The sequence below is a fragment of the Sceloporus occidentalis genome, unplaced genomic scaffold (assembly GCF_023333645.1).
Source record: "Sceloporus occidentalis isolate IW3139 unplaced genomic scaffold, rSceOcc1.0.p SCAF_3, whole genome shotgun sequence".
Taxonomy (NCBI): Eukaryota; Metazoa; Chordata; class Lepidosauria; order Squamata; family Phrynosomatidae; genus Sceloporus; species Sceloporus occidentalis.
Window position 1 is genome coordinate 20046006 of NW_028316983.1, and position 22845 is coordinate 20068850.

Consider the following 22845-nt stretch of genomic DNA (forward strand, 5'->3'; position numbering starts at 1 on the left):
GTTTCCCAGTGACAGTGCTGTGACAAAACTGCTTACAGGTCTGCCTAATCCAGAATGATGTTGTGGTTTCTCCCATTACTTATCACTGTTAACACAACCTTTTGGATTCTACAATGCAACCAGTGCCACCCTTCTATTCTATATAACTACCACACAGAGCGATTTACAACCCTCACTACGGTGTACATAATGTCCATTATGCAATCTATTCTTGGCTCTGTTAGTTACTTGGCAGCAGGCTGCAGTCAGAAAGCACGCGTGATTCTGTTTTGCTCAGAAAACCTTGCGTCCACCTTTCAGGGACTTTCTCCTCCCCTTCCTCCCTCCTCCCCTACTCCATATCATCCAACGACTGATGTGAGTGCTGAACATTTGCAGATTGAGCGGATGCTTAAGGCACATATTAAGATACTTGCTTCTATGTACATGTTTACATAGTAAACCTATCCCTTATGAGCCTCTAGGCAAACACTATTCTATGGGGAATGGTTTTCTGATGTTTTTCTTAGGCCCGCACAGGCAGCCCCCACAGAAGAACAGTATGACTAAGGGAGAGATAGGGCTGAGCAGCAAAATGGATGCATCTTCCCTCAAGCACTTCACAGAAAGGACTTCAACAGAATGAAGTCTGGGAAAGGGACAGTCTTTCGACCTGAAATCCTGGACATGCCAGTAAGGACAATAAGCTTCATTCTTTCAAATAACCATTATTTCTAAATGTGTTCCTTTCTTCTTCTCCTTTTTTGTATACTTTGCTTAATAAGCTTGATAATCAAATTAATATGCAGCTTGAAAAATATAACTGATTTAGATTAAAGTTTAGATTTTGAGACTACCAAAAACAAAAGTCTATGGGAAAAAATTTAAGTAAATGTACATATTACTGTGCTGATACTATGCTGCACTGTGTTTGTTATCATATGATATGAGAAATTCACTAATGATTGATTTTAAAAAATGACAGATTCATAGTATTCTTGATTTTACATAATAACATTGTTTCAGCTGAATAAAATTTTCAAGCATGTGCTATAATAACTAAATGCATGCCAAGCAATTGTTTGTTTATACAGTAGTCAGAAGTATTTTAACCAAGTATTCCCCTTTCTAAATCTGTTTTCTAGTGTTGCATACATCCAGCATCTAAACGTTCAAGAATGGATACCTCACTTCTGAGGTCTAAGGAAACATACTCGTACATTGAGAAGCTTAGGACATTTCAACAAAGTCAAGTTTGTATAAGAACATATTCAGAAATGCCTAACAGTAAACAAATTTGCTAAAATAGGTCGAGAAACAGTAAATGTAAATAGCACTCAAAGACCCAGCAATGTTGACCAGCAGGTCAGTTTAAAAATATATATATATATGGAAGGACAAACTTGAAACTTGTTTCATTTTTATACCATGCATTCAAAAGTACTCTCTTGGGGCTAATTAAAGCAATGTAAATAACAAGGGGAAAATGAAGCAATCCTTCAGTTTAGATTTCATTATAAGCATCAGCACAAACAAACAAAAAAACCCATGCTACTGCAAAATTTATAGTGGTTGTGTGTGAGCTCTCTTTGTCCATGGGCTCTGAACATGAAAAGGGGAGTGGGGATCAGCAGCTAACCCCAAACCCACTGCTGTTCTGTTCACCCTCTATACATGAAAGGCAAGAAAGAGTGGCTACTGCCTATAAAGCAGCCTTCCTTAAAACTTCAGAATCCTATTTTTCCAGGAGTCTAATATCTCCAGGAAAGCCTTAACAGACAGAGGATGCTCATATTGCAGATGTTCACCTTCAATGTGTAGAAAGCCAGTGAGAATCTGGGAATGGATGGAGCCAGCTTACCAGTCCCTGCTCCCCTTCTAGTATGTCAAGCAGAACAATCTCTGAGAGATTTCGTTATCAAACAGATCAATTGAAATCAATGGAACAAATTAATCACGACAAAGTTAGTTCCATTGAGATCAGCAGATTTACGCTAAGCATGACTCTGGTTCCAACTTATGATGATCAGTTTGTTACCAGACTTTCTCCCTGCTTGGAGGCAGATCTTCTTAAAATTGCAGTAAACCAAATGTATGTTGCATACAATGCAGAAGGAGAGTGCAACAGTATCAGAATCTAAAGAAGTGTGCATGCAGCTCCATATAGCCAGTAGTGCTTTGATTCCTATTTCTCAAGCAGTAACCCTGCCTTGACCTCCAAAAACAATAAATAGTTTGTGATACAGCAAGGGAAGGGGGATGTGGAAGCAAAACCAAGTCAACATTTTGAGGTGTAACAAAACAGTGTTATGCATCCTGACTTAGGATCAGAAGTAGCCTTCTGTAAATTTCTGTTAGGGGTGTATGGGGCAATCTAAATTAGTAGTAGCTTTTTAGATCAAATATACTGTATATAAAAATGCTGAACTGCAGCTATGCCCTGAAGGGCTACTTAGAAGTGACAGGATCATAATGAAATAAATTAGCCCGCTTTCTTTTATTCTTCCCTTTCATTCTGTTTGCAGCTACTACTTGTCCCTATCTGCAAGTAGGGGAAGAAAGTTCCAGGAACAACAGACTAGAAGGAGATAAAGTCCTCAGAGAGAGGGTGGGAGGATTTCCTGCTTTTAACTGCACTCTCTCACTCTCAACTCTTCATATTCCAGCATCATATCTATTATGCCCAGAAAAAAAACTAAAATTGCTTTTAACTGGGAGAAGGGGAAAACTCAGACCCTATATGCTAAATGACAGACCTATAAAATCAAGACAGTCCTTAAGACACAACTGAACCTGTCTTTCAGAACACCTGTGTTCACAGAATGAAATCTAATAGTATGCTTAAAGAGAAATTTTCTCCCACCCTTTAACAAGATAGCTCATTAAAGCTTCCTCAGAATGAGTCTGATTGCTGTTCTTTTTCTCTTTCATCCTCTCAGACAGAACAAGAGTAATTTCACAGAACTATGGTCAAAAGAAAGCATCTGGATTGCAAAAGATGAACCTACTTGAGTCAGCAAAATCTGGGTTTTACGTATGCATCATGGGGTGCATCTTCATCTTTGCCTTTATTTATATAAGGAATACCAGACCCAAGGAGGAGCAAGATGCCTTCTTTGAATTACCAGAATGTAGCTCTTATCCAGATGAGCTCTGCTCAGCCCTCTTTCAAGGGAAAAAAGCTGCTCCTCAAATTGGCCATTTATGTGAGGAACATCATCACACAAAAGAAATGCTCACCTGCACACAAACCCCTTGCAATTGCTCAACACTCCAGAAGCAACTCCACTTCATTACAAGTCCACTGTCAGAAGAAGAAGGGAACTTCTCTTTGGCATATATCATCACCATTCACAAGGAACTGGATATGTTCATTAAATTACTCAGAGCCATTTATCTGCCTCAGAATATTTACTGTATACACATTGATGAAAAGTCACCAGAGGATTACAAGATGGCTGTGGAAACCCTGGTTAACTGCTTTGGAAACATTTTTATTGCATCAAAGAGAGAAACTGTTGTTTATGGAGGATTTTCCAGATTACAGGCAGATATCAACTGTATGAAGGATTTGATTCATTCAAAAAATCAATGGAATTATGTTATTAATTTGTGTGGACAGGATTATCCTATCAAAACCAACAAAGAACTAATTCAATATATTAAAAGCAAATGGAATGGTAAAAATATGACTCCGGGAGTTGTTCAACCACCGCACATAAAATATCGAACACATGTGAGTTATAAAGAATATGTACATTCAGGAAAGTCTAAAGTTTACCCAACGAAGAATAAGAAAGGGGAGCCACCACATAATTTGACTATATATTTTGGGGGTGCCTACTACATACTCACTAGAAAATTTGTAGAGTTTACACTGACTGATCCACGTGCAAAAGATTTGCTTGAATGGTCAAGGGACACCTATAGTCCAGATGAGCATTACTGGGTCACCCTGAACCGCTTACCAGGTAAGCAGAATTACCTATAGTTCTCTCATCAGTCATTTTAGCCTTTCAGTTTACAAGAGATACTGAATTAATAGTGCTTGATATTGAAATCAAATTATTAATTCCAAAGTTTTTCCTGACTTCACACAACCTGTTTAGTTAAAATAGATAAACAAACAGATAAACAAGGGGCTGTTTAAATGTGTATCAGGTTTACAAGATAATTTCATTTTGCCCTTAAAGAGAAAAATAATAATTTAAAACCACTCTCATCCATGGTATACACTATTAAGTTTCACAAGCCATGTTATGTGTGCCCCACATAATGGTTCATAGCAAACAAATGTTCCCAATGATTTCTTCATTTCTGATTAAAATAAAAACTTAAATATTAGCTTGTCCTAAAAGATAATACTGAGTGTGGGAGTTGGTTCTGGGCTATGACCACATCTATGAAGCATGTGTCATTTCAAATATGTTCGGACAACTCCTTTTTGGGGGGCGATATGGCTATCCCAAACAAGGATCTGAAGCTCTAGAATACAGTATTAGGCCCTTAATATCCACTGGGGTTTGGTTCCAAGATCCGCAGTGGATACCAAACTCCATGGATGCTCAAATCCCATTATGTACAATAGAACAGTAAAATTGTGTCCCTTATATAAAATGGCAAAATCAAAGTTTGCTTTTTGGATTATATATATATATATATATATATATATATATATATATATATATATATATTTCCAAGATGTGGAAGGTTGAATCTGTGGGTGCAGGATCAATGGATATGAAACACTGACTGTAGACTGAGGGGTTTGAGATTAGTGGTTTGGTTCCCATCCAAGGTCACTTCCAGAGCATGTCTAATGTGTCAGCTCACTAGCACAGTGTCAGCTGTGGTGGAACCAGCATAATTCATCCCCATAGTGGTCAATGCAAAAGTGGATAATTTTCAACCTTGGAATCACATGAAGCTGTCAGAATAATTTCAAAATCCCTTTACTAGTTATCATTTCTGACCTCTTGTAAGACTAATCTGATCAAGCAGCCCATTGGACAGGTAGGAAGACTGAGGAGAGGGTGAAGGAAAGAGGTGTCAGAACGAGAATGACAAACATGAAAGAAAATAACTTTTGATTTTGGTCCCAAACTATTCCTGGCATGGAGACCCAAGCAGATTACCCTGAGGGACTGCAGCTTCCTGCTTTTAGACAACTCCTTTCGCCCTTCTCCTTGCAATCACAGGGGGTCATGATGTTTGTTAGGCTACAGCTATGCACTGAAGAGGTTTTTCCATGCTAGACATGATTATACTCTTCTAAATCACACCCTTGATGGTTCTTTCACAATGAACCATTTAAACCCACATCCTTGATTTTAAAAATGCAAGCTCATACTTGGCAAAGTTTTCAGATGTCTTTTTGATATCAGGAATCAGGATTTTCACAAAACCCCACCCTTAATGAGATACTGGGTAGAATTAAGGAGAAACAGAATGAAGTCATCACAGCTCGTCTTATTTCCTTTGTAGAGTTTAAACTAAACACCACTACCAACAATTATAGAATAATATTCTATAAAGAGAACTAGGATTGTTGAATATTTAGTATCAATATATTTGCCATTAACTGCCTTCAAGTCAACCCTGACTCATATGACCCTAAGGATGAGACATTTCCAAGATCCCTTATCCTCCACTGCTCTGATTAGTAACTGCAAATTCATGTCTGTGACCTCCCTGATTATTCATCCATCTGGCATGTGTGGTCTTCCTTTATTTCTACTACCTACCTTTCCTAGCATTATTGTCTTTTCTAGTAACCTTCTCATTATGCCTTCACATCATTCAGCCAAATTACAACAGTTTCAATTTAATCATCTCAACTACCAAAAAGATTTCAGCTTTGTGTTGTTCAAGGACCCGTTTGTTTGTTTTGGCTGTCCACAGTATCCTAAGCACCATTCTCTAGCACATCTCAAATGAACTGATTTTCTTTCTTTCTGCTTTCTTTATTGTCCAGCTCTCACATCCATACGTTGTGGTGGGGAAAACAATGGCTTGGACAATTCAACTTTAGTGCTTAGAGATATATCTTCACTCTTTAGGATCTTTTCTAGTTCTTTCATAGTTTCCCTTCCCATTCATAATCTTCTTATTTCTTGACTGCAGTCACCATTCTGATCAATGTTTGATCCTAGGTATGGGGACTCTTATTTTGATTTCCTCATTGTCTAGGCAGAATAATGTACAGTGGGCCCTTTCCTTACAAAGGGGATCTGTTCCGGACCCCCCTGTGTAAGGGAAAACAATGGGGCGCGTGCATGCAGTTGTGGCGTGGGCGCACAGGCACACACACCATTGTTTTTATCGTTGCACGGCTTCTGCCTATGGCGCGAGTGCACTGTACTTCTTCTGTGGTCATTATTTTTGTTTTCTTAATGTTCAGCAGCAAGCCTGCCTTTGCAGTTTCTTCTTTCATCATCCTTAGTAATTGTTCAAAGTCTATTATGTTTTCCACTAGTAAAATTGTGTCATCCACATATCTTAATTGTTGATGTTCCTTCTTCCTGTCTCCACACATCCTTCTTCTGAGTCAAACCCCTGCTTTTTTATGATTTTGTTTTGTATAAAAGTTGAGCAAACAGGGTGATAGAATGCAGCCTTGCCTGTGCCCTTTGTTTCTCTGAATTCTGTTCTAACAGTATTGAGTACAGATTTCTCATTAGACTATCATGTGTCTTTTATATTGTTTTATGCTGGTCATCTACTGTAATAATAAATTTCAATCATATGTAGTGGCACTCTCATATCTTTGAGAGCATTCCATAGCTTTTTGTGATTACCTTGTGAAATGAAGAAATAGTAACACTACAACCAGAAAATTAAGTCCCTAATATAGAAAAAAACCCATAACGATTAGTCACCGTATAAGTAGTGATACCCACAGATGGCATATAAATTCAAACAAATATTTATACATATATATTTTCAAAATCACAGTTAACTCTGATTTCAATTTGATTGTTAGATGCTCCAGGTTCTACACCAGATTTACAGTGGGAAGGAAACATACGAGCTATCAAGTGGAGAGATCATGAAGGAAAATATCATGATGGCTGCAAAGGTAATATAATATAAATGAATACAGCATGGGCTCTGTTCAAGACACACAAACATAGGCATCTGCCAAGTCCTGATGGTACAATCTCCATTCATGATCCAACATGACCCAAATTATTCTGAGTGAAACAGAAGCTGGACAGCAGCAGAGCTGAACATTGTACTAGCTGAGCTCATCCTAGTTCCAATTTCTCAGCTCTAAAATAGCTGAATATTGTGCTTAGAACCTAAACACAAGATGTACTCCATTATTCATTCAGAAAAAAATAAAATAAAAAACAAACATACATTTACATGTCTAACAGATATTTTTGGTTAAGGTCTCATTAGTAATTACAAAGCCATCATTATTTATTTCCCTCGAAGGATTTTTAAGTCATGTACATGGTTATTTTTGCCCCATCTATTCCTCTCTGGTCAGCAACACTGGATGGCCACTTCCAAAATCACCCAGTGAGCTTCATGAGTTAGCTTCATGGGTGAAAATTTCAACCTTGGTCTCCCCAATCCTAGTATGATACAGTGACTAACTATTGCATCACGCTGCGTATTAGCAAGGTCACAGGGGAGAAGTTCATTTATTTCTTTTAAAAACTCCCATTAATAATGGAACACATCTGTAGCTATATTTATGAAAGATGTTGAAAGGACCTTGGTGATGCAATAGTTAAATGCCAGTACTGCAGCCTTTCACAGCCACAAGGTTGTGAATTCGATCCTGCAAGGCTCCAGGGTCAACTGAGCATTGCATCCTTCCATAGGTCCTAAAATGAGTACCCAGCTTGTTGGAGGCAATTAGGTTACACATTGTAAACCACTTGGGAGCACTTAAGTGTACTAATAAGTGGTAAAGAAATGTATTTGTTACTTGCTACTAGATGTTGCCTGATTAATTTTTAGTATATTGAGTCACTATCAGCAATCACTTCTCCATTTCCTTTGGAAACTTATTTTCTCTCCTCTAAGGATCCAGAAATGGACACAACTGAAGAAGGAGAACTGAATGGCTAGCAAAATCCAAAGGAACAGAGCCTTATTTTCCTAAACAGACTCTACCTGATCACGTTTGCACATTCTGGTCCCAAATGTACATACCAAACTATGGGGTTTGACCCACCACTAGATACAATATATGATAGAAATGCCTCAGGAAATGGAAACTCCTGATTAAGCTAATTAAGAGGAAGAAATATTATTCAGATCCAAAAATATCCCACAAAGCTTTCAGTCTATTGATGTAAATAGCAGGGGCAAATTCTTTTGAATATGTTAGGGTACCTCCTATTGGTAAAGACTAGAGATGTAAACACGTAGGGGGAAAGGCCCCTGCTTTTTCTGAAGCCTCCCCCACAATGGATAAAAATTGATTATAGAATATTTCTTTTATAACGATGAATAAAATAGTTGGAAAAGATCATTTTTCTCCCCTCTTCACATTATTTCTCAGAACTATGTAACAGGTAGATGGAAGACTGTGTATGGCAATGCTACTCAAAGTGGTCTGTAGGCAGGTTTGAGCCAGTCCAAACTATTTCCAGGATAACCAATGGATACAAATATAGCACTCATTCTTGGAACATTATCAGGTGTGCGTGCACCAATTCCCCAATATTAGCCTGAATATAGCATCAGATTACTCCAATTCCTGGCTCTGATTTTATTTTCTCAGTTATTTTTATGGGAACGAGTGTTTTATGTCTACTGGGCAAAATGGAGGACAATTTGGTTTTGTTAGGCAAGGAATACTCAGATGTGGTTTTGTCAGTTCCTTCCTCTGAAGTACTGTATAGCCAACAGTATCTGGTTGTTGTTGATGGTGGTGTGCCTTCAAGCCATTTCTGATTTATGGCAAATCGAAGTTGAACCTATCCCAGGGTTTTCCTGGCAGGTTTCTTCAAAGGGGGTTTGCCATTGCCATCCTCTGAGGCTGAGTGTGTGTGATGTGACCCAGTCATGCAGTGGGTTTTTAAATGTTCAAACAGTGAATCAAACCATTATCTCTAGAATCATAATCCAATGCTTAAGCCACTACACCACACTGATTCTCACAGCATCTGATACTAGAAATAATTTTTTTAAACTTATGTTGATGTTTTCTTCTGCTCCCTCCCCCCTTGATTCTCACATAATTAATAATAATAATAATAATAATAATTATTATTATTATTATTATTTGTATACCGCCCTGTGGCGAACCAATCTGGGCGGTTGACAACAGTAAATATAACAAGAGTAAAATATAAAATTAAAAACATTATAATCCCTCCCTTCCTTAAGAAAGTATTAAAAAATATGACAGATTAAAAACACAATATCAAAGCATAAAACATAATTAAAACAAACTAAAAACCCTGGTGTCCCTCTGGAGATCCTCAACCATCACTAAAGATGGGGCCACGAGAGGAAAGAGGGGATCAGGGAGCCCGGGCCGGGATGGTTAATCTGGAAAGGCCTGCCGGAAGAGATCCGTCTTGACAGCTTAATGATGTCAACTGATGGATCTCATCCGGCAGGTCGTTCCAGAGTTTGGGGGCGACAGCAGAGAACGCCCTCTGGGAGGTCGCCACAAGCCTAGATTTTAGAGGCTGCAGTAAGTTCCTCCCAGAGGAGCGGGGAGGATTATACGGGAGGAGGCGGTCCCTGAGATAGCTGGGACCCAAGCCATTTAGGGCTATAAAGGTAATAACCAACACCTTGTACCGGGCCCGGAAGCTAATAGGCAGCCAGTGGAGGGACCTCAGAACCGGAGTAATGTGGTCCCTCCTAGATGTACCAGAAACAAGCCTGGCTGCCATATTTTGTACCAGCTGAAGCTTCCGAATCAAGCACAAGGGTAGCCCCAAGTAGAGTGCATTACAGAAGTCCAGGCGTGAGGTTACCAGTGTGTGCACAACAGTTTCGAGATCCCTTACTTCCAGAAAAGGGCGCAGCTGGCGTATCAGCTGAAGCTGATAGCAGGCGCTCCTGACCGTCGCATTTACCTGATTTGTCATCAGGAGCGATGAGTCAAGGAGCACCCCCAGACTGCGAACACAGTCACTGGAGGAGAGTGTGACCCCATCCAGGACTGGAGGTTGCAACCCAATTTTTGGTTTCGGGGCTTAATTAAGGACCTTGTATATTAGTAAGCACAAAACAAATAAACAAACAAATCAGTTTAATATTTCATGTATATTTGCTATATCAAACATGACAAATCAAGTTATACAGTGGATCCTTGTTATACGCTGGGGTTTGGTTCCAAGATCCCCCGTGTATAACAAAATCCGTGTATGCTCAAGTCCCATTAAGTATAATGACATAGCAAAATGGTGTCCCTAATAAAAAATGGAACATCAAGGTAAATTTATACTTTTTTGGAACATTTTCAAACTGTGTATACTTAAATCCGTGTATAAGAAGGGCCGACTGTACATAACACATTTTATGTACCTAATGTAATTTCAATCTGTAAAGGGCAATTATCTTGCATTTCTTTTTCAATGGGGGGGGGGGGGTAATGTCTGTCTCTTCCCCCATTTCACATGTGAATTTTACATGTCTAACCAAGATTGACTGGGATGTCCTATATGCTGCAATTTGCCTTTGGATGCAATTTTCAAAATCTTATTCCTACCTACACCAGCAACAGGGAACATTTTTTTTTTTATTTGAGAGCCACGTTGCTAAATAAAACTTGCTAGTTGCCCTTCCCACAAAATACACACATCCTCACAGCCATATGCAATCATGCATTCATTCTCTCATTTGCACAGATATTATTCCTACTTCTGTATTGCAATACCCTATTTGGGTCTTGAGCAAAGAATTCCAAAATAAAATGTGATATGTACAATGGAAAGGGAAGTGTGAGAGAACTGTTTCCATGGTGCTTTTACCACCAAAACTGCATATTTCCCTAACATGTCCATGATATTACTTTGATTAATCTGGCACAAAGAGATGTCACTAGAATGGAATCAAAAGCAAATGAAGGTTGAAACTAACAGGAAGTCTACAGGCATTGAAAGAGATGGTATGTCATGGCTATGAGGTCTAATTTAAGACAAAGAGCTACTTTTTCTCACTCTGTTATACAGTATAATATCCACCTGGAACTGCATGCACTTCCTGGAATGTACCTAATTAAGGCATTTTTAATTTGCAATTTCTCTTTTGCAGGCCATTATGTCAGAGACATTTGTGTGTATGGCCTCGGAGACTTAAAGTGGATTATTGACTCTTCTGCTCTGTTTGCCAACAAATTTGAGCCAGGAACTTATCCACTTGTTATGGAATGCCTAGAGAGGCATTTGAGGATGAAAGTACTCCAACAGGCTGAAGTCCCATTAGAAGCACACTGGCATTTGCAAGGACATGAAAGTGAACATCCAAATGAACCATGAACAATATCCGGAAGGTAAAACAAAACAAATGGAAGTTTTTTGATTTTTAAATTAAAACAACTGTACACATTCCAAAGAACAAGAGTTGTGGATTCTGGGCAATCACATTGGTCAACAACAATGAAAATAAAAGAACCTCTTCACAGAATAAAGAATCACTGTGGACTGAATTTGATATCATTATCAATCCTGACTTCTCTAGAGCCATCCCACCCTCAAACATTCCAAAAGGAGCATATGTGTGGCTGACCAGTTTCCCAATTAAACAAGTATTGTTGCTTTGATTAAATGGAGCCCTAGCCTTCTAAAAGGCTGAACAGTATTTTAAGAATATGAGTACTGTATATACTCGACTATAAGTCGACCTCATGTATAAGTCGAGGACAAGTTTTGGGGCCAAAATTATGGATTTTAATATGACTTGTGGATAAGTCGAGGATACAATTTAGGGGCATGCAACAAAGGATATAAAGGACAAAGGTTACTATCTTCAATCAGAAATGTCTTATTCAGATCCTTCTAAGCCCAATTCCTCTTGGCACTCTTTTGAGGTGAAGCACCAAAGAGGTGCCACCATTGCCATTTTCCTACCCAAGTATTCAAAAAGGCCAGAAGCAGCATCATGGTGGAAAGAGTAGAGGAGGTTGGTGCTTCTTTTGGGTGCTCCCATGATGAACTAAGCTCTTACCTTCTGCCACTCTACTCAGAGAAGAAGAGTGAAAATACACTACTTACACTGATCCATGGATAAGTGAATCCAGCTTTTTGGGGTCAATTTTTTGACAAAAATTTCTAGAGGTATACATGAGTCTGTACCGTACATATGGCATTCACATGTATGCACCATTTCAGAAGTGGTAGATTTTAATTAAAAAATCCACATATGATTTTTAAAAAATTGTCTCCTAATACAAATCTTGCTCTTGCAAATATATGCATCATTATAACCAAATGGTAGACTGGCCACACTTCAGATGGGCTGTCAACTCCCAGTTGATGTTAGACTACAACTCCCATCAGCCCTTCCTAACATAGCTACAAGTAATTGCAAAAAAATGCTTAAAAGTGCAGTCTAACAACAACTGAGGGCTCCAGAATCATAGTCCAACCCTCTAACTAGTACACTATACTAGCTCTCATATTAAACTGAAAAGAGATGTAAAGGGATTGAACAACAAATACAGATATAGCATAATACTTTACATTTCAGCTGAACATCAAAATTGCATTGAATTTGGACTCAAAGTTTATAAGAAGGCTTACTAAGAGAATAAATTACAAACAAAAAACCACTTCCTATTGTAAGCCAGTATATACATTAATGTCTATGTTGTTGAATGGAGAGGTTGAAGATGTATTAAACCAGGGGTAGGCAACCTTTTTGAGCCAGGGGCCGGGTTGGTGTCCCCCAGACAACCGGGGGGGGGGGGGGGGAAGCAAAAATAAATAAATAAATAAATAAATAATATAGGACAACATTTTCAAATGTAGGACACATTTTTAAAAATGGAGGACATGCGAAAAAATTTGATTATTTTTTAAAAATGTTAATATAAATGCATGTTTCTTAGGCATGATCAAAATGGAGGACATTTGGGCATTATTCCTAGACAGATGGCAGAAATGGACTTCCCTTTCTGGCCAACGCCCCCTCCTCCCATTCCAAACAGCACATTTGGGCACTGAACATGGCTTTACTTAAGATGGCCTCTTGCGTATTTCAGAGGCTTATTGCATAACAAAACTCTTTGGGTTTCACACTGAACATGGGTTCACATGGCTATGCATATTGAACATGTCAAGGTGGTTTCACAGTTCTTGCACCAAGTGTACTTCTCAGAAGTGTGTACTTGGTCAAGGGACTGTGGTTTTTCTTTACTGCGCATGAGTTTGTAAAAATCACAGCAACTTACATTGGCCGTGCCTCTGAAGCTGGCTCATATCAATATCACCATCACCATCCTCCTCCTGCTCCTCTTCTTCTTCTTCCTCCTCCTCCTCTTCCTCTGCCTTCCTCCCTCCTCCTCCTGCTCCTTCCTCCCTCCTCCTCCTCTTCCTTCCTTCCTTCCTCCCTCCTCCTCCTCCTCCCAGCGCAGCTGCGCGAGAGGCCCAAGGCCCCACGTGGCTGCACGAGAGGCCCCAGGCCCCGCACGGCTGCGTGAGAGGCCCGCGCGTAGGGCCTTTGCCCCCTTGCCCGCTGCCAAAGGCCCCGCGCACTTCCGCGAGAGGCCAAAGGCCCTATGGGGCCTTTGGCGGCAGCAATCGGTGGCAGGACTGAGCAGGGGCCAGTCCCAACGGCTCAGCGGGGCACATGCAGCCCGTGGGCCGTAGGTTGCCGACCCCTGTATTAAACAATTGTGAAAGTTAATCATTTCCTACTGTCAGCAACCCCCTTCTCCCGGCAAAAGGCAAGACCTATATTGAACACACAAATCTTTTTGTTTTTGTGAATACAGAAAATATAATGCACTCATACTTTTTAAAGAATGTATGTGATGGTTTGCTGTTGTTTTTTTATTTAATTTAAAAATATGGGGAAAGGAACGCCCAACTGGAGGTTCATGGACATGTGGTAACAAATGTCAATGTCAGCATTGGAAAAAATTTTCAGTTTTATTTGGACAGGAATAGAAAATTCTTTTGGAAGGTGAGAAGCAGATGGGTTCAATTTATTATTGTTATATCTCTCTGAAAGTTATAATAAATGCCCCAGTGATATTCATGCCTATATACTCCAAAACTGAAATTCCAATATGGTAAATACCACCAACCAATTATAAAGGATCCAAGCTGTGTGATAAAATATAGTTCTGGTCCTCAAGCCAAGGACACTCTCTCCCACATCCTCCAAAGCTGCCGAACACTGCCATCCCTGTTTTAAGTTAGTTTTTGCAGTTTAAGTCAATGTTTTTACAATAGCTAGTTCTATTTTTGTGAGTGTCATGCAGCTAAAGCCACACCGATAGAGACTGAGGACTTAAGTTCTAGAATAGGCAGTATCACTCCAGACTGGAGGTGTATAAAACTATTTTTGGGTATGCTTACTTGATAAATCTCTCCCTGAAAATAGAAAACTAGTAGTGTAGAGGAAACGGTTATATATGCTGTTTTCTATGCTATTTCAGAAATGGCTAGCTCCATTCACCCCCAGTCAGCAGTCTCAAAAGATGCAAGTCTATCATCTGCTGCATCCCATTTACCTGATGTACATATTCTTTTAAGCAGGAGATAAAGTGTCTCAGCCAAGATTGAACTATATGGTCTGTAACAGAGAATGCTCAGAAAAAGAAAGCCCAACTACCATTTTTACTCTAGGAGAGCTATAACAATCTCTCAACAAAGTTAGATGTAAAAAAAACTCTCAAAAGGTTTGCCTTCATAGACAGAGCCTTTATTTTATGAACAAATCAACAGAAGCAAATACTTTCCACTTAATAATTCCCTCCCTATGCACCTCAGTCCTATGCAAACTCACAACCCAAATATGAACATTATATGCCAATTATACAAATATAAACGTTTTGTCTGAAAATCTGGTTTCTACCTGTAATCCAGGGCAGTTTTACAATCTGAAGCCCTACAGAATGTTTATTTAAGAAAATCAAAACTGGACAAACACAATCTGTAAAATGTGGACAAGTGGGCTTAGTGAAATCAACTGGAGTTACTCAAGCATAGCCCTATACATTCACTGCATCTTTCAACATCACAGAATCCTGATAGAGGAAGCTCAGACTGTCATTTTATTCTGGCTAGAACAATGGACAAAAATCAGAAAATTGGACAACCAAATCTTTTCCAACAATGCTGTACATAATCATTGCAGCACTGAAGCCCAGAAGAGAATATGTAGCAGATAAGCATCTTGTTTTCAACCCTTGAACAGGAAACTGAATGCAGCCTTCAAATAATAATAATTCGTCTGTTTTTTCTGAAAAATGATTCCTCAAACTCCACTGCTAGCCTTGAGTTTGCAATTAGATCCATTGCTTTGTAAAAACTGTATAATAAAACTAGCCACAAATTCTCCATGGGGATCCATCTCAATGGTATAGACCAGCTATTAATAACAATACTACATCTCTCAATATTTTAGCAAAAGGAAGGAGGAGGAAACGGTAGGGCCACTGTGTGAAGATGGCAAAATGCTAACAGAGGACAGAGAAAAGGCAGAATTACTCAACACCTTCTTTGCCTCAGTCTTCTCAGAAAAGGCAAAGGGTGCTCAACCTGAGGATAAAGGAGCAGAGGACAAAATAGGGGAATTTCTGCACAGAATAAGCAAAGAGATAGTACAGGAATACCTGGTTAACTTAAATGAATTTAAGTCTCCAGGACCAGATGACCTACATCCAAGGGTATTAAAAGAACTGTCAGATGTAATATCGGAGCCATTGGCAATGATCTTTGAAAACTCCTGGAGAACAGGAGAAGTCCCAGCAAACTGGAGGAGGGCAAACGTTGTTCCCATCTTCAAAAAGGGGAAAAAAGAGGGTCCCAACATTATCGTCCAGTCAGTCTGACATCAGTACCAGGAAATATTCTGGAGCAGATAAACAATGGGTGTCCTTTCCGGACGCCCCCAACCCTAGCACGCGCGGGGCGGGCACAAAATGGCGGCGGACATTCCACACGGCCGCCGCCATTACAACGTCACGCCGCGCCAGGGCGAATAGTGCGCCCCTTTCCCGGCCGCAAAAGGAGCTCCGAAATGGAGCTCCTTTTGCCGTTTGCGTCGCTGGGTGCAGGCTTCAGATGGCTGCGCCCAACGATGCAGAGGAGAAAGGAGCCAAGCGGCCCCTTTCTCCTCCTCCCCGCCGCCGCAGGATGTCCTTGGGGCTTGAAGCCCCAAGGACACCCCTTTCCAGGCTGCGGGGAAGGGGCCTTTTGCCGCTTCCCCGCAGCCTGGAAAGCGGCGGATCGGGGCCTCAGCGGCTGCCGCTTTCCGGCAGGGAAAGGGGCGGGTGCAGGCCGCTGCTTTTCGGCGGTCTGTAACCCGCCAGAGAGTCTGTGAACATCTAGAAGGCAATGCCATAATCACAAAAAGTCAACACGGGTTTCAGAGAAAGAAGTCATGCCAGACAAATCTTATCTTGTTCTTTGATAAAATTACCAACTTGGTAGATGAAGGGAATGCTGTGGATATAGTATATCTTGATTTCAGTAAGGCCTTTGACAAAGTTCCCCATGACATTTCTTGCAAACAAGCTTGTAAAATGTGGGCTACACAAGGCAACTGTTACATGGATTTGTAATTGGTTGACTGACCGAACCCAAAGGGTGCTCAACAATGGCTCCTTTTCATCCTGGACAGAAGTGACCAGTGGGGTCCCACAGGGGTCTGTCCTGGGGCCAGTGTTATTCAACATCTTTATCAATGACTTGGATGACAGAATTGGGGGCATACTTATCAAATTTTCAGATGACACCAAATTAGGAGGAATAGCTAATACCCCAGAGCAGGGGTAGGCAACCTTTTTGAGCCAGGGGCCAGGTTGCTGTCCCTCCGACAACTGGGGGGCCGAAGCCGGGGGGCGGAGCTGCATGCCGGGGGTGGAGCTTCCACCCTCCGGGGTGGAGCCGCATGCCAGGGGCGGAGCTTCCACCCTCTGGGGGCCAGGCCTCCTCCTCTTTGCTGGCCCCTGACGGGGCCCCAGGCCCTGTCAGAGGCCGGGAAAGAGCCGGCGGGGGCCACCAGCGCTGGAGGCCTCCCCCTCTTTGCCGGCCCCTGACGGGGCCCCAGGCCCCATCAGAGGCCAGCAAAAAAGCCGGTGGGGGCCACCAGCGCTGGAGGCCTCCCCCTCCTTGCCGACCCCTGTCTGGGCCCCAGGCCCCGTCAGAGGCCAGCAAAGGAGCCGGCAGGGGCCGCCAGTGCTGCAGGCCTCCTCCTGTTTGCCGGCCCTTCTGCCGTTGCTGGGGCCCTCGAAGAGGGCTCCAGCAGCGGCAACGGGCCTCTTGGAGGACCCCAGCGACAGCATCGGGCCTCCCAGAGGCCCGCTGCCACCGCCGGAGCCCTCTTCGAGGGCTCCGGTGGCCGTAGCGGGCCTCCTGGAGGCCAAAGTCTCGCGTGAGACTTCGCCTCTGGGCGCTGGTGGGGATGGTCACGCGAGACTTTGCTGCCATTTTGGGCAAAAAATGGCGGCGCCCAGTGCGGCGAAAAGCCGCAATTGGCAGTAGCGGCGGCAGCAGCCAGGGACCAGACCAAAGGCCTCCGCGGGCCACATCTGGCCCGTGGGCCAGAGGTTGTCGACCCCTGCCCCAGAGGATAGGATCAAAATTCAAAATGACCTGAATAGACTAGAAAGCTGGGCCACAGCTAACAAAATGAATTTCAACACGGAGAAATGTAAGGTACAGTTGGCCCTTCTTATACACTGATTTTTTATACACGGATTTAAGCATACACGGTTTGAAAATGTTCCAAAAAGGTATAAATTTACCTTGATGTTCCATTTTTTATTAGGGACACCATTTTGCTATGTCATTAAACTTAATGGGACTTGAGCATACACAGATTTTGTTATACACGGGGGATCTTGGAACCAAACCCCAGCGTATAACAAGGATCCACTGTACTGCACTTAGAGCGGAAAAATGATATGCACAGATATAGGATGGGGGACACCTGGCTTAAGGAGACAACAAGTGAAAGCGATCTAGGAGTCCAAGTAGACCACAAGTTGAACATGAGTCAACAGTGCGATGCGGCAGCTAACAAGGCCAATGCGATTTTAGGCTGCATCAATAGAAGTATAGTGTCTAGAATTAGATCAAGGGAAGTAATAGTGCCACTCTATTCTTCTTTGGTCAGGCCCCACCTGGAATACTGTGTCCAGTTCTGGGCACCACAATTCAAAAAGGACCTTGAGAAACAAGAGCGTGTCCAAAGGAGGGCGACTAAAATGGTGAAGGTTCTGGAAACCATGTCCTATGAAGAACGACTTAGGGAGCTGGGGATGTTTAGCCTGGAGAAGAGAAGGTTAAGAGGTGATATGATAGCCCTGTTTAAATACTTGAAGGGATGTCATATTGAGGAGGGAGCTAGCTTCTTTTCTGCTGCTCCAGAGACTAGGACTCAGGGCAATGGATGCAAGCTACAGGAAAAGAGATTCCACCTCAACATTAGGAAGAACTTCCTGACAGTAAGGGCTGTTCGACAGTGGAACACACTCCCTCGGAATGTGGTGGAGTCTCCTTCTTTGGAGGTCTTTAAGCAGAGCTGGATGGCCATCTCTCAGGGATGTTTTGATTGAGATTTCCTGCATGGCAGGGGTTGGACTGGGTGGCCCTTGTGGTCTCTGCCAACTCTATGATTCTATGAGATTATGAAGGGAAAATACTTTGTCCATTTTTACATCGACATCAATGTACAGTAGTTACAGAGGAATGCTATTATAATGAATTCCTACGTCTTCTACAAACATCATTTCTCAATTGGATAAATTTTCATTCTTGACAAACACAGAAAAATATTTACTAATTATTAATGCCTTCAAAGCTGTACACAGTAGTGAAGCTTGTTTCACTTCTATAGGCAGAAAATCTGAGCCACAGTATCAACTGACATGAATAATGTATAATAATATTAAAAAATATTTATTTATTTATACCCCGCTCTTCAGCCAAAAGGCTATCAGAGCGGCTTACAAATTGTTAATTACACATACACACACACACACATATATACACACCCTATACTCCATTCATCTAGTCTCTTTTCAGAGCTTTGAGAAGTCTCAGTGTTAACCAAAGAGCCTGATTTGACTACACCAGATGTATCAAAAAGTAGATGGACTGAGGTTTCCCACCAGAGTAAGCAAGTATGCTGTTGTGCTGACCTATGGCTTAACAAGAAGGTCATCAGAATATGTCATTACATTTTTTTCCCACAGCACTGAGAATTTTCTTGGCAACAGACTTAATTTTAAATAGCCTCTAACCTCTGGCCTGGTAATCTACTCCACTATTTATTTAAGAAACTAATCTCTATACTTATCCCTCTCTAGTGTCTCAAAAAGAGGTTTTGTTCCTCCCCAGCCTAGAATATTAATACGGGAAAATTCTGTACTTCATACAATACTGAATCAGGAAAGTACTTAATTAGGAAAGTATTTTCTTCAGGACAGACAACTGATGTCAGAAGCAATTTGACTGGATTCAAACTATGGAAACTGGATGGAAGCTATTATTGCAGGTGGGGATTTTTCTGATCTGTGACAGTAATGTGGAATTAACTTTTACCATAATTTCCTTAAAGTATCAATTACGTTTATCTCACCAACATGTTTCTTCACATAAGTGGCTATAATGCTAACTTTCCTACACTAGCCACTGTAGGACTCACAATACAGTAGTTAGTTTCAGGGTCAAGAATTTAGAACAATGGAAAATACCGAAGTGAAACTATTAAAACAATCACTACTAGACTTGCAAAGCATCCATCAACATGATGGTCTAGATTTTCATTTTCTTGCAAAAGTAAGTGGCCATACTGACATTGGCAACTGCTGGACCAGAATTCCCATCTGTGTGTGTGTGTGTATGAAAATAAATGATATAAATGTCTTTAGTTTTTTGTGGGGTTTTCAGGCTATGTGGCCATGTTCCAGAAAAGTTTCTTCCTGACGTTTCGCCAGCATCTGTGGCTGGCATCTTCAGAGAATGCTTTGCCTGGAAAAAGTTGGGTGTATATATACTGTGTGAGCCTGGGAATGCAGGAGTGATTTGCATGTGCATTGTTCTGTGTTGACAGCTGGCCTCAGGCTGGGAGGCTAATGCAAACGAGGATTAATGTCTGCTAATTGGTGATCATTATCTGCTGGGAAAGCCCCTGACTCTGAATGGTTTCCCATTTGCATTTGCTGAGTCCTTATTTTGCTATTCCACAGGACTGGTAGCCAAATTTTGTTCACTTTAAGGGTTTCTTCTTTCCGGTTGAAATTGTCCAGGTGTTTGTGGATTTCAATGGCTTCCCTCTGCATCCTGACCTGATAGTTGTTGGCATGGTCCAGAACTTCGGTGTTCTCAAATAGTATTTTATGCCCAGGATGGTTTGTGGCATGTTCTGCCAATGCTGATTTTTCTGGCTGGCCCAGTCTGCAGTGTCTCTCGTGTTCCTTGATTCTTGTTTGCACACTGCATTTGGTGGTCCCTATGGAGACTTGTCCACAGCTGCATGGTATGCGCTAAACTCTTCCTGCAACTGTGAGAGGGTCTCTCTGGTCCTTGGCTGAGCGAAGCATTTGCTGGATTTTCTTCGTCAGTTTGTAAACCATTTGCAGGTTGTGCTTCCTCACCACTTTGCCTATTCTGTGACTACTCTGATGTATAGTAAAAATACCTTCCCTTTGGGTGGCTGCTTGTCTTCATTTCTTTGGATTTTCCTGGGCCTGGCAGCCCTTCTGATGTCTGAGCTGGAATAACCATTGGGCTGTAGAGCCCAGTCCAGGCGCTTCAGTTCATCTTCCAAGAAGTGGGGTTCGCAGATGCGTTTTGCTCGGTCTACCGGTGTTTTGATTGTGCTGCTTTCTTGTCCTGGGTGATGGTTGGAGTTCTTGTGCAGGTATCGGTCTGTATGTGTGGATTTTCGGTATACTGTGTGACCCAAACGTAGATTCGCTTTGCGGATGACTAGGATATCCAAAAATGGCAGTGTTCCTTCCTTTTCTTTTTCCATAGTGAATTGGATGTTGGGGTGGATGTTGTTCAGATGGTTCAGGAATATAGCCAGGTCTTCTTCTCCGTAGCTCCAGATGGTGAAGGTGTCATCCATGTATTGGAACCAAGTTGTGGGCTTTTTCGATGCTGTTTCCAGGGCTTGCTTTTCAAAGTGTTCCATGTAAAAATTTGCTATCACCGGGCTTAGAGGGCTTCCCATTGCTACTCCATCTCTCTGTTCGTAGAATCCATTGTCCCACTGGAAACAGCTTGTGGTGAGGCAATCTTCGAACAGGGCTGTGATGTCTTCTGGAAAAATCTGTTGGATGAGTGTCATGGTGTCCATTATGGGGACTTTGGTGAACAGGGAGACCACATCAAAGCTGATTAAAATGTCGCCAGGTTTTAGTTCTAGGTTCTTGATTTTTCCTATGAAGTGAGTTGAGTCCTTGGTGTAGTGGGAAGTCTGCCCTATATGGGTTTGTAATTGTGTGGCCAGAAACTTGGCCAAGTCATATGTGGGGGATCCAATAGCACTCACTATGTGTCGCAGTGGAATGGAATCCTTGTGGATCTTGGGAAGTCCATAGAGTCTTGGTGGGAGAGCCTCAGTTTTGTACAAACTTTGTCTTGCGGTTGGCTGAATTGAGGAGTTTTTGATCAGGGTGTTACTTTTTCTGGTGATTTTGCTGGTTGGGTCTTGTTTCAGCTTTTTGTATGTTGTAAGATCCAGGAGTTCCTTGATTTTTTGTTTGTATTGTTCAGTATTCATGATTACTGTGGCACTGCCTTTGTCCACTGAATGATAATTTCTGGATCCGAATTGAGGTCCTTGATGGCTTTTCTTTCCTTTTTGGTTATGTTGCCTTGTGCAGAATCCTTGCTGTTTCCCCTCTTATCTTTTCTGCTTCCTCCTCTGGGAGATGATGGAGGGCAGATTCCACCTGGGCAATGATGTCTTCAACAGGGATTCTGGTGGTGGTTACTGCAAAGCTGCCTCCTTTGGATGGATGTAAATGGATATAAATGTCATTTGCCTCCCTCCTCACTATATATCCAAAATTTCTACTTGCAGCCCAGTGTCACACCCTGATGCACTAGAGAATATTTAAGAAAAACAAAAGCAGACCGAAACACACACACACACACCGGTTAACTAATTTGATTTCTACAGGCTAAGGCTATACCTACACTACAGCATGAAATTTGATACAACTTTTAACTGCCATGGCTCAATGCTAAGGAATCCTGGGATTTTTAGTTTTGTGAGATATTTAGCCTTCTCTGTCAGATAATGCCACAACAAACTACAAATCCCAGGATTCCAGAGGATGAAGCCATGACATTTAAAGTGCATTATTTCTGCAATATGGCAGTGGTCTTCAAGGCTTCACTTCTGGACACAGCTGAGTACAGAGAGTGAGAAAAGCCTTCCCATTTGTGCTAGTTAAAAAAAAACTGCTTGGGACAAAGGACAAGATAGCCCCACACACACACACACACACATTGCACATGCAGACATGTACTGGTCTGGGAACTGAACTTGACTTAACACTGGTGAAGAAACAGTATCATCCACTGTATCTGAAAATAACAGAATAGTTTAGAGAGTGCAAGACAGGTCGTATGGCACAGAAAGATCTGCGCTGCAAGAGAGCCCAGCCCTGCCCTGTCAAGAACTCTGGAGAAAAGGTCAAATGATTACCACTATCATCTGCTGCATGAAGAAGCTGCCTTTCTCCTTCTAATG

The 22845-nt window shown here is 41.6% G+C and overlaps 2 protein-coding genes across 5 annotated transcripts in view; one reads left to right on the forward strand and one right to left on the reverse strand.

Annotated features, from left to right (window-relative positions):
- The window catches only part of RTF2 (replication termination factor 2), an 84854-nt gene that overhangs the window by 31402 nt on the left and 30607 nt on the right, over window positions 1-22845 (reverse strand). The gene's annotated exons all lie outside the window — the stretch shown is intronic.
- On the forward strand, window positions 245-12686 carry LOC149315627 (putative beta-1,3-galactosyl-O-glycosyl-glycoprotein beta-1,6-N-acetylglucosaminyltransferase 7). 4 transcript variants are annotated; one of them, XM_089513777.1, is made up of 6 exons: window positions 245-672; window positions 1125-1232; window positions 2505-2587; window positions 2919-3950; window positions 6962-7057; window positions 11215-12686. In XM_089513777.1, the coding sequence occupies exons 4-6, from the start codon at window positions 2978-2980 to the stop codon at window positions 11436-11438; spliced, it is 1293 nt and encodes a 430-aa protein (XP_089369903.1). In that variant the 5' UTR covers window positions 245-672; window positions 1125-1232; window positions 2505-2587; window positions 2919-2977; the 3' UTR covers window positions 11439-12686. The 4 variants fall into 4 exon arrangements, with proteins under 4 accessions (XP_089369903.1, XP_089369902.1, XP_089369905.1 ...); XM_089513776.1 differs by lacking the exon at window positions 2505-2587; XM_089513779.1 differs by lacking the exons at window positions 1125-1232; window positions 2505-2587.

Coding starts and splice junctions, on each gene's coding strand:
- LOC149315627 (XM_089513777.1), top strand. CDS start 2,978: ATGAACCTACTTGAGTCAGCAAAATCTGGGTTTTACGTATGCATCATG. Junction 3,951..6,961: donor CACCCTGAACCGCTTACCAG/GTAAGCAGAATT, acceptor TTTGATTGTTAG/ATGCTCCAGGTTCTACACCA. Junction 7,058..11,214: donor ATATCATGATGGCTGCAAAG/GTAATATAATAT, acceptor TCTCTTTTGCAG/GCCATTATGTCAGAGACATT.